This window comes from Pipistrellus hanaki (genome assembly GCF_964339955.1).
Source record: "Pipistrellus hanaki genome assembly, chromosome: 11".
Classification (NCBI taxonomy): Eukaryota; Metazoa; Chordata; class Mammalia; order Chiroptera; family Vespertilionidae; genus Pipistrellus; species Pipistrellus hanaki.
The window spans coordinates 7,686,972-7,698,206 of NC_140513.1; the positions used below are offsets into that span (position 1 = coordinate 7,686,972).

The 11,235-nt window shown below is 56.2% G+C and overlaps 1 protein-coding gene across 11 annotated transcripts in view; it reads left to right on the top strand.

The window, feature by feature from the left end:
- The window catches only part of DENND1A (DENN domain containing 1A), a 439,483-nt gene extending 428,579 nt beyond the window's left edge, over positions 1 to 10,904 (top strand). For 7 of the 11 annotated variants that reach the window (XM_084899946.1, XM_084899951.1, XM_084899945.1 and 4 more), the window contains 3 exons: positions 4,239 to 4,367; positions 7,511 to 7,766; positions 8,641 to 10,904. In XM_084899946.1, the coding sequence (XP_084756072.1) occupies positions 4,239 to 4,367; positions 7,511 to 7,766; positions 8,641 to 9,819 (1,564 nt within the window). In that variant the 3' untranslated portion in view covers positions 9,820 to 10,904. The remainder of the gene's footprint in view (positions 1 to 4,238; positions 4,368 to 7,510; positions 7,767 to 8,640) is intronic. The other 4 variants (XM_084899947.1, XM_084899942.1, XM_084899943.1 and 1 more) reach the window with 1 other exon arrangement.
- The last annotated feature ends 331 nt before the right edge of the window (positions 10,905 to 11,235 follow it).

The window sequence follows — 11,235 nt, forward strand, 5'->3', positions numbered from 1 at the left end:
TTCATTTTGGGCCAGCGTGACGTGCTGCTGATTTGTCCACGCGATGTGACACATGAAAAAAACTCCCGAGATGCAGATCTTCCTCATTAAAAAATAAGCCCGTGCGATCCCGGCGCGGCAGAGAGCCACAGAGCACGTCCCCGCTTCCTGACGCCGTGTCTCTGACATGGTATTTAAAAAGGAACAGCCGCGCCTGTCACCACTGTCACATGCGCGCGCCAACCAGCGACACGTTAAACCAAACATTAGAAAGGGTTCGGGAAGTCATCTGCATGGGAGTCTGTGCCGAGACGGGGTAGGCAGAGGCGGGAGCCGCGTGGAGATGATGGGGTCTGGACAGTGATGGACAGCAGGCCTTTCTTTCCCGCCAAGGCTCCAGCAGCCCTCGCCGGGTAGCCAGGCTCGCCATGACCTGCCTTCTCGCAGACAGCAATTTGTGTATAATAAAATCCAGGCAAGTGGTGGGTGGCAGACTGCAGGGTAGTAGCTGAATTGGGTTAATGAGGGAAGAGGTACACTTTTTTTTCCCCCCCCATATTCTGCCTTAAGCTAATAAAAAATTTAAACCTGGACATTTTCGACGGTTCATCCTTTATCTCTGACAAATATCTGACTGTATGTTTCACGGGAGAACATGAGCAGCTGAATTTAAATAGGTTTATTTTGAAACCTCACCTTTTATTGAAGGTGGGAGGGGAAACCCCCTACGCCCATTTCATTGTTTCAGATCCACGAAAGGAAAGAGGCAGGATGGCAAAGTGGTTCGGAGCCAGCGAAATGCAGAGTCCCGGGCCCGCCGTCAGCTGCTGTGTGACCCTGGGCTGGCAGCTTCCTCTCTCTGAGCCTCGGCTTCTTTATCTGCAGAACGAGGGTGCGATGGGAGTTCACGAGAAGCTTCGGCAGCGCTCGGCTCAGCGCCATAAGCACCGCTAGTGTCCCCATCGTCTGCCCTGCGCCCGCACCCGGCCCAGGAGAGCTCTGCTCGGACCAGACCTCAGGCCGGAGTGTCCCCTGAGAGCCCAGCAGTGATCGGGAGATAGGCCTCTTGTCGCAGCCACTGCCCAGCCAGCCTGGATGGCAGGAGAGCCGCCGGAGCGAGCTGGACTTCGGGGCCCTCTCCCGCTCTCATCCCAGCCCGCTCCCGGACACGCCAGTGTGGGCAGGCGCAGGGTTTTATCCATGACTGACGAAGCCAAGGCCCTTTGCTCTCACGCGGTTCCAAGCACTCCTGGCAGGTTTAGGCGTTTGATTCGTGTGCCAAGCTGTGGCCTGTTTTCTTATCACTGTGGGGGGCGGGGCGTGCGTGGATGGCTGTTGGGACGGCATTCAAGGTGGACTTGAGGGCCTCCCGTGAGCCTCGAGGTGCATCCCCTCCTCCACCCACCACCAGCCCGGCTGACAGCAAGGCGAGGGGCTGGGCTGTCATCCCTGCTTGTCACTTCCTGGCACATCCCTCGGCCACATCCCTCTCCTTGCCAGGACTCCAGTGCTCCGCTAGCACCAGGCCTGCTCACAGCACCCAGGAAGGGCCTCTTGGTTGGGCACATGGCTGGACACATGGACAGGTGGACCAGTGACAGTCTCACTCTATAGAGTCATATTTGGAGGCCTCACCTTCCTCCTCGGCTGCTGGGAAGGGTAGAAATAGCCTCTGTGAGCCCCTGGCCCGGTGCCTGCCTGTGGATATTATGTGAAACATTTTTCTGAGGCTCCCACCTGCCCCACCCCCCAAATGTGTTCCCAGTCTACGGATCTCAGCATCTCAGAGGACAGATGGACAGATGGGATGCTCAGAGCGGGGACCCTTGAATTCTGCAGCCACAAGCTGGTGGAAGGGACCGTGCTGTGTTGGGGCTCCAGGAAAAGGAGTGAAATGAGGGAACCTTTCTCCCTCCCACACTGGCTTCCATTCATTCCGTCGTAAACTCTGATGGTGCTCATGCTGTGCCCCTGGTGTGGATAGAGAATGAGCCAGACCCTGCCCTTGAGCCAGAAATAGAATTGCAAGAGGTTCAATGGTCTCCATGAAGCGGTGAAACACGCAGCCCGCGAAGAAGCTGACCGCCGAGGGAGAAGACCACGGCGGGAGCTCCCGGAGGACTCCTGAGCGTGCCATCGGGCTGAGTCTTCAGGAGCAGCAGTGCCCAGGCAGACAGGCAGGCCAGGTGGAGGGCAGGAGGCGCACAGGTGGGCAGGGCCAGCTCCGTGTCCGCCCTGCGTGGAGCTGGACTTGGCACTGCCACTCTGCAGCCCTCACTCCGCCCATCTGTACGCCATCCACAAAGGTCTGAACGCATTATTCCCGATGCTTTTCTCAGTGGGTTTACTCACCACCCAACCCGTCGCCATGAAATGGCGGTTCAGAGCAGCAGATTCGCTGGCGTGAAGCAGGCCAGTGACAGGGTGGGTTTGAGACTTGGAACAGGATCCCGGTGGCTGTGTGCAGAGCGGCCCTTCTCTTGCTCCTTGTTTTGTGTCTCTGGAGGAGCCGGGCACCTTGTCCTGCAAGTGAAATCTTCCTGCCCCCTGAATCCGGGAAAGTGCCCACCTGAGCGATGCTCTCCAGTCCAGGAAGGACCAAGGTGTGTCCCTGCCCCCTGGAGGCAACCTGGGAGGAGAGGAGAGGGGCCTCACCCCCTCCCAGGGTGCGCCCGGAGGAAGAATGGCTCCGCCTGGCTGACTTCCAGGGAGGAGGAGGGGAGGCAGGGGCCAGGGGTGCCAGCTGGGGCCGCTCCCTGCACCTTCTGAAAGAACAGTGTGTTCCCATAACACTGGTTGCAGACCACAGCCCCGCACTCACCCTCCAGCGAGGTTCCCATGCATTTCTTAGACATGTTATGTTCTCCTGGAATAAAACCTGAATGGAATTGCATCACATAAAGCAAAGAAAGGAGACTGCTGTGGTTGGGGGGTGGGGGAGAGAGGAGATAGTCCCCCTCAGGTGTCTCCTACCCACCCTCTCCCCAAACTTCAGCATTGCCCCTGGGGATCCTCTGCATGTGCCCAGCCTCTGTACAGGGCAGGGACATGGACCACCTGCTCCCAGCTGGATGCCCAAGCATCAGCCTCAGGGTTGAGATTCGAACCAAGATCTGACCGGCCCAACTGCCCTCCCTCTAAGCACAGGCTCTCGTAGGCCCTGGCCCATGTAGAACTCACAGGAGCCGGCATGGAGTTTCTCTGGGCTGTGCTGATAGAGGCAGAGCTCACAGGTGGCTGACAAGAGAGATGTATTTTTTATTACGATGAATATTTAATTTATGCATCACAGATGACAAAGACTCTCTGAAGAGCCATCTGAGGAAGACGCAAGAGCGGCCGCTCACCTGAAAGGACACTTGAGCTCTCCTCCACGTGGCTCCCTGCCTGCCTCACCTTTTTTTTCCTGATTATTGAAATAGATGTGCACGTTGTAGAAAACTTAGAAGACACAGAAAAATAAAAAAATAAAAAAACTGCTCCAGTCACTTGTGTAGACGTTCAGACACACCTTTCCAGCCTTTTTTCTAAGCACTTCCCATCGGCAGACGAGAGAGAGTGTGGTATAATTGCATCCTGGTTTTTAGGTTTTTATAAACATTTCTTTTATAAACGGATTCGTGCACAGTGAAAGGAAATTAATTGGAAGGTGGCTGGTGGGGTGGGACTGGGCAAGATGGGATGAAAACACCCTAGAGCCAACCTCCCCGGCCAGCGCACTTGAGCCGGTGTCTGTGGGGTTCCTTGGCCTGGCTTGCAGGGATCGGGCCAAAACTGGCAGTCCAACATCCTCCAAGGGGTCCCCGAGTGCAAGAGGACACTGCAAAGTTGCTGTCGCTCAGCAGCTCCTTCATTGAGCGTCTGCCCCCTGGTGGTCAGTGTGTGTCATAGCTATCAGCCACTTCGACCCGTTGCTTGGGCTTTTATATATATAGTTTCTGGGAGGCAACCACCAGGGCCATCATTCACTTCACCAGCTTCCTGTTGCTCTATGTGTAGATTGTTTCATGTCTTAATATCACAAACATGGCAGTGAGGGGTACTGTGGGCAATCTTGGTCATGTTTAGGGTTAGCTAGTTGCTTTTCTGTTTGGGACCAGCTTCCTTACCTCAGGGGCCTGCCTGCTCCCATGCCTCCAGCTTCTCTAGGGAGCCTCCACCAAAGGCTGCAGCGGGAGGCCAGGCCCCATCCCGCCCCACCCCATGGAGTCTTAGGGTGCCTCCTAACTGTTCTCTTCTCTTGTCTTCCTCTGCCCCAGCCTGGTAAAGCCCTTGCAACACTATGCCGTCTTCCTCTCCGAGGACTCCTCTGACGATGAAAGCCAGCGGGAAGAGGGCCCGAGCCCTGGCTTCACCGAGAGCTTTTTCTTCTCCACTCCCTTTGAATGGTCTCTCCTTCCTTCTTCCCTTCCCTGAGCTTGGCTGGGTGGTTCCAGGGCCTGGGGGAGGGGGTGGCCAGGGCTGCTTGCCCTTGTGTGGGGAGGGTGTCTAGAGCTGCTGCCTTCACTGCCCCAATGCCAACCTGGAGGGCAGATGCTACCTCCGGGTGTTCATTGTGCCAGCCCCAGAGGGCATGAAGCGAACAAGATGGCAGGAGGGATGGGGTATGAGGCAGTAGCAGGGGTCCCCACTCTTTATACAGGGAAATGTGCTTGATTGTAAATGGAATTGGTGGCCACAATGAGCCTTGTGGTGATGCTCCAGGCCTTCATCTCAGCACGTCTTAGAAAGCCATAGAGATGGAGGGTCAAGTTTAAAACAAGAAAAGCTTATAGGATGTGTGTATTAATGCTGGCATATGCAAACATTTTACTGATCCATCTGACTTTAAAATAATTTTATCATTGTTATGTATAGCTAAGCCTCCTACTGATTATGAATTGGAATAAAAAAGAAGGTCCACCACAATCCAACTACAGTGGTGCCTCGCATAAAGAACACCTCGCACAGCGAACGCTGCACACAACGAACTTCATTTCATGATTCATACAACGAACTTCGTTTCACACAACGAAGTCGCCCGAGCTTCCACGATCGCTGCTGATGTATTGCATCCTTCTGCGCAGGCACTGCAGGCAGTCGTTAGTCACTGCGCTTAACTTAAGCACGTATCGCGGCAATCGTTCTTCATTATGAATTAAATCACGCACGTATCACGGCAGTCGTCCTTTTAAGTTAAACTCAATATTTTTTTTATATCATGGCTTCTAAAAAAATTATGTTTTTAGATGTATCTAAATAAAAATAATAACAAAAAATTTATCTTTTTTTATGTCATCTTAGCATATTTTATGCTACAGAACGAATTATTTTTTTTCACATGTATTGTTATGGGAAAACGCGTTTCACATAACGAACTTTTCGCATAACAAACTTGCTCCTGTAACGAATCAAGTTCGTTGTGTGAGGCACCACTGTATCACCCCAAATTAAGCTTTTCTAGGCCCCTTCTTGCCAATTCTTGCCCCTCTGCCCACCAGTTTTCCAGAGCTGGGATTGAGCAATGGATAGCATTTGCCAGTGTTTGTTAACAAGTTGTGGTGTTTTAATGGGACCCTTTAAGGGAAGGCACCTGCCCTTTGCTGAAACCCAGCGGGCCCACGTGACCCCCAGGGAGGGAGTTTATAGAAGAGGGGATCCTTCCCCCTCTCCCTGCTCCGGGCACCTGATAACCCATGGCTCTGCCTCTGCCCTGTGTCCCCCTCCTGCCCTGAGGGAAGGAGGGTTCGGCCTTTTCTGACACTAGCTCACCTGGGACACAGGCACACCGATCCCCTCCCTTAGAAAGGGTGGCCTTCACCAGTATTGGCTCAAGCTACTCAGGCCACCTTTCCATACAGTGACTCTTTCCATACAGTAATTTTTTTTTAACTTTTTAAAATTGTCTTGTCCATAGCAATAGTATCTATCATACTACAGGCTTAATGTATCAGCTGTTATTTCTACTAATTAAGAGCCACTGGAATAAGAAATGTTCACCCAGGTGCCAACCTTAAAACCACCTTACAGGTAAAGGCACTCTAGGTGACATCCAAGGACCCCCCGACACACACACCAGAACCCAGCAGGCCCATGTTCTCTTTAAACAAATAGGTGCCAACAGTATTTATTTATTTGTTTGTTTATTTATTTATTTATTTATTTATGTGCCTTAAATATTTAAATAATGGCTACGCTCATTCCTTTAACCAAGACCTATGAGAATGCAGGCTTTTGTGCATGTTTACACAAAAACTGGCCCATCTTAAAACAAATGGCTTCTTTTCATTAGTACTATAATATTTCCTTAAGTGTATGGAGCACATGACTTTTCTTTATCTCCTTCTTTGTGTTCAAACTTGATTAAAGGGACTTTACTTCCTTGTGCAGATGGCTTAGTCATTAAGCGAGGGACTTTTAAATTCTCTCCTACTTGGCTTCCATTTTTACCTCTTACAAAGTGCTGTGTGACATAGGGTAAGTTACTTAGCCTCTCTGAGCTTCAGCTTCCCATCTATGAGATAGGGGTTTGGCTGCTTGTGTTGTTTTAGTAAGATGGTATTGGTTCATGGAGTCCTTGCCAAGAGTCCAAACTATTCACTGAGCCCCCTCCTTCCACTGTCTCCTGCCTGGTTCCTGCAAGTGAGCTGTTGTCACCACCAGGTGGCCACCTTCCCTCACTTCACTAGGATCATGGGCGGCTTCTGCCGGACCCAGAGGGCCCAGCCTTATTGTTAGAGGAGGTGGACACTGCTCTGGCCTGGGCTCCACTAGAGGTCAGGGTTTATCCCGCACCATCTGCACATGTGCAGAGGTGCCCTGGGGCTCAGGCATGTGAGAAAGGAACCCTTTTCACTGAGCAGGAGTCCAGCTGCAAGGTTCTGGTGCATGAACATACATGATGCTATTAGCCTCTGCATGCCCGCTGTGCACCAGGCACCGCTCACCTAATGCCCACCACTGCCTGCAAGGGAGGTGCACTCTGGAATGGGGAAGCCATTGAGGCTCAGAGAGGATAAGTGGCTTGCCCAAGGCCCCACAGCAAGAGATGGCACCATCAGAGCTGGAACCAAGGTCAGCCCAAGACTCCCCCTGAAAATCATGGGGTGTGCTGGGCAGCTGCCCTAGGGAGTTTCCCCGACTCAGTTCCCAAAAGCTGCTCCAAGACCTGTCTGCCAAAGCTTAGGACTGGGTCTGCCTGCCTGTTCCCTTTCCAGTCATGTCCTGTTCCTTCTGCCTTGTCCGAAAGGCTTGTGAGTCCACCAGCCATTTATCTGATGGGTCCTACGGTTTGGGAGGAACTTGGTGAGTCCCCCAGTGCCAGTTAGAGCCAAAGTGTTTTCCCATGTTCCCACTGTGACCAACAGAACTCACATTTAGCCCCAGGTCTGTCAGATTGCCACTGCCCAGACTCCTGCACTCAGGACGCTCTCCTGTCCCCAAGGCTCCTGGGCGGGAGCCTCAAGACCCGGAAGATTGAAGGTGGGGACTGTTTGCTCCTCCCACGGGAGCTCGGGGGGAAAATGCAGCCTGCTCTGTCTGCTCTTCCCAGGCCACAGCCCTATCGGACACTCAAGGAGTCGGACAGCGCAGAAGGCGAGGCAGAGAGTCCCGAGCAGCGAGCGAGGGAGCCTGTGGGCCCTGCCCCAGCTCCACCGGACCGGGCGGCCAGCGTCGACCTCCTGGAAGACATCTTCAGCAGCCTGGACATGGAGGTGCCTCTGCAGCCCCTGGGCCAGGCCAAGAGCTTGGAGGACCTTCGAACTCCCAAAGACCTGAGGGAGCAGTCGGGCACCTTTGACTATCAGGTACGGGGGAGGGCGGGCCTGCTGGGGCTGGAGCTTTCACACATGCTGCAGGTCCCCTCACGTGACAAAGGAAAAAGCAGCTTCTCCAAGTCCTCGGCCAAGGCCCAGGATCGGTCTCACTGCAAACCCTGCCAGGAGGGCCAGCGCCCCCCCCGCCCCCCCAGCCTCCCTCAGTGATCACTGGGGAAGATGCTGATGGAAGTCGGTCCCACTTCCATCTATGCCCAGGCCGCTCTCCCCAGCACCCCGTCGGGAGAGACTGGATCAGAACTGCCGAGTCCTGGCCTGCCACTGTGACCTGCACCCTGTCACATGCCCCTCAGTGCCTGTTTCTTCACTGGCCCATGGGGCTGCTGACAGGGTCACATGGGGAACTCGCTGAGCTCCCGCATATCCATGACTCACATGCACCCCTCAGGCCAAGAGAAGGGAGGTGAGGCCAGGCGTGGAGCTGGGGAGTGGCTGAGTGGGGCCCTGAGCCCAGCCCCAGCCCCCAGCCAGTGTGCCTTCACCCAGGCCCTCGCCCTCTTGGGCTCACAGGTGACTGAAAGTGCCCACACGTTTTGAAAAGTAAAAAGGGCCCAACAGGTGATGGTCAGTGAATGAGTCCTTTCTCCTAAGACTACTTGGCAACCCGGCTTAAGGGACAAGGGCTTCCTCAGGGACCCTTCGTGCCATGCAGAGCAGCTGGGCTTAGAGTCCTGCCGCCCCCGGGCTCTCTGCTGGCGACCAGGCTGAGACCCGAGCTGCTCTGAGTCCCGGGGGGCTCACCCGGGCCCCTGCCCAGCACATGGGTGGGGGGTGGGGGGGGGGTGTGCTACCTTCCCGTCTGTCCTGTCAGCCTGTGATCACTGCCTCCCCTCCCCTCCTACAGAGGCTGGACCTGGGCAGGAGTGACAGGAGCCGCGGGATGCCGCTGGCCTTGAGGCTCACTCACCCCTACAACAAGCTCTGGAGCCTGGGCCAGGACGACATGGCCATCTGCAGCAAGCCCCAGGCCCCCTCCCCCGAGGAGCCCTCGGCCCTGCTCGGCAACGCCCCGGCCCTGCTGCACAGACCCCAGAACCGGGACAGCATCCTGAACCTCTGCGACAAGGAGGCGGCACCCGCCCCCGCTCCGGGCAGTATCACCATTCCCCGGCCACAGGGCAGGAAGACCCCGGAGCTGGGCATCATGCCCCCACCGCCCACTGCCCGCCCAGCCAAGCTCCCGGCCGCCGGGGCTGCCCTCGGTGACTTCTCCTCAGAGTGGCTGCAGGCCGAGCCGGACAGGCGCCTGGCCCCGCTCCCCAGTGCTGCCCCCCAAGGCCCCACCAAACCGCTCCAGCCTCTCAGCCTGGCCCCGGGGGCTGCGGCCACTGGCAGCGATGCCCTGCTAGCCCTCCTGGACCCACTTAGCACAGCCAGGGCGGACAGTACCCTTCCACCAGGCCCTACAGCCCCAAATGTAGCTACCCCCTTCACCCCCCAGTTCAGCTTCCCCCCCGCAGGGACCCCCACCCCATTTCCACAACCATCGCTCAACCCGTTTGTCCAGTCTGTGCCAGCGGCACTGCCCGCCGTGTCCCTGGTCTCCACGCCGGCCAGGCCTTTCGGGGCCCCTCCTGCTTCCCTGGGCCCAGCTTTTGCCCCCAGCCTCCTGCTGTCCAACTCTGGCTTCTGCCCCCCACATAGATCTCAGCCCAACCTGTCTGCCCTCTCCATGCCCAATCTCTTTGGCCATATGCCCATGGGTGCCCACACCAGCCCCTTGCAACCACTGGGCCCCCCAACAGCTGCCCCTTCAAGGATCCGAACATTGCCCTTGGTCCGTTCAAGTGCTAGGGCTGCTGAGGCCAAGCAGGGGCTGGCCCTGAGGTCTGGAGACGTCCCCCTCATTCCTCCAAGACCCGCCCAGGGCCTGGAGCCAGCACTGCAGCCCTCTGCTACTCAAGAGGCCAGAGACCCCTTTGAGGATTTGCTGTGGAAAACCAAGCAGGACGTGAGCCCGGCCCCGGCCCCGGCCCCGGGCTCCGTGGAGCAGCTTAGGAAGCAGTGGGAGACCTTCGAGTGAGCCAGCACTGAGGCCGGCGGGGTGGCCAGGCCCAGCAGGGACTGTGCGCCGCCCCGCTCCCGGCCGGCGGCCCTGTTTTTCCTGCAGCTCCGATCTACCCAGGCTCTGCTGGTGAGGATGGATGGGACCCTCTCTGCTCCCCTCCCCCTCCCCATACCCAAGGAGGTCTGGCCTTTGGGAATCGGGAATCAACCCCCTGGGCGCCCATCCCACCTGCCACCACCTCTCCCCAGCACCCCTGCTGGGTTTTGCACTAAAAAGTCAGCTGGGCCAGTGACTGCCCCAGACCAGTCCTACTCGCTTTCCCTCTGGAAACCTCCAGGCCTCTCCTCCCAAGCCCTGTTCTGGCCTGCCTGGCCCGGCCCTGGACACCCACCGCAACAGGCACAGGTGTCGGTGGTACCCGCAGCCCGAGTTTGCGAGACACGTGGTTTGGAGTTTGAAGTGGGATCCATTGGCGGAGCATTTCCAGCCCTCTAGCAATACACACACTGGTTCTTCGTGAGTCTTCGCCCCAAACTTCAGCTGTTTCTGGCTTGGTTGCGAGTTGTGGGGTGAGAGATTCTCGAGATCCCTAGTGATAGCCAACCCCAGCCCAGCCAGTCTGGTGTGGGCTGGCAGCTCTGATTTGTAGACGGAGAAATAGCGGCAGATTAATCTGAGTGCAGGAGGCAGGCCATTGCCAGCACTCTCCCTTGATCCGTGTGGGTTCTCCTGGTCTTGTGTTTCTATCTAATGGGGCTCAGCCTCTTGTCTTGGGGGATTTTAGGGGCAGAGCTGAGCAGCAGGCACCATTCCAACTGGAAGGCCAGTTGACCCAGGAGTCCAAGTGCCCAGGGTCAGGAAGGAGCGGGCATTGTACCCCCTCCAGGCCCGGGGAGGGGAGTAGCAGCCCAGAGGGAGGGAGGAGGGCTGGAGCACCTGCCCTGCCCCCTCGCAATCTCGCCAGCAAAGGAATTCCTGAGGCCAATGTCACCAAAGCTGAATTGATGTTTTGTTATTGTTTCTCTTTCTTTTCCTTTTTACTTTATTGATTTAATGAATCTTGAAATTGACTAGTTTCAATAAACCAAGTTGAAATGTGACCCAAGCATTTAAGCAAACAACCATCTGAGACATGCAGGAAATTGTGAGTATTTTGACCTGATTTCTCATTTCCTATTTGTGTTGGCCAGACCATCTCAGAGGTATCTGATGGGCAAGGTCTCTGGAGGTCCCCAGAACCCCAGGGAGCCTTGCTGGTGACTGAGGGCCTAGGAGGCCACCCCTGGGTGGGTGAGGGAGGCCTGGCCCTGAGGTTCGCTCTGACGAGGGGTGTGAGGAGCTGCTGGTCCCGCACACAGCTCTCCAGAGCCAGCCATGGCCCCTCCTCAATCTCCCAGCGTCCTGGCTGCTGGGAGAGGGGTGGGGAAGGGG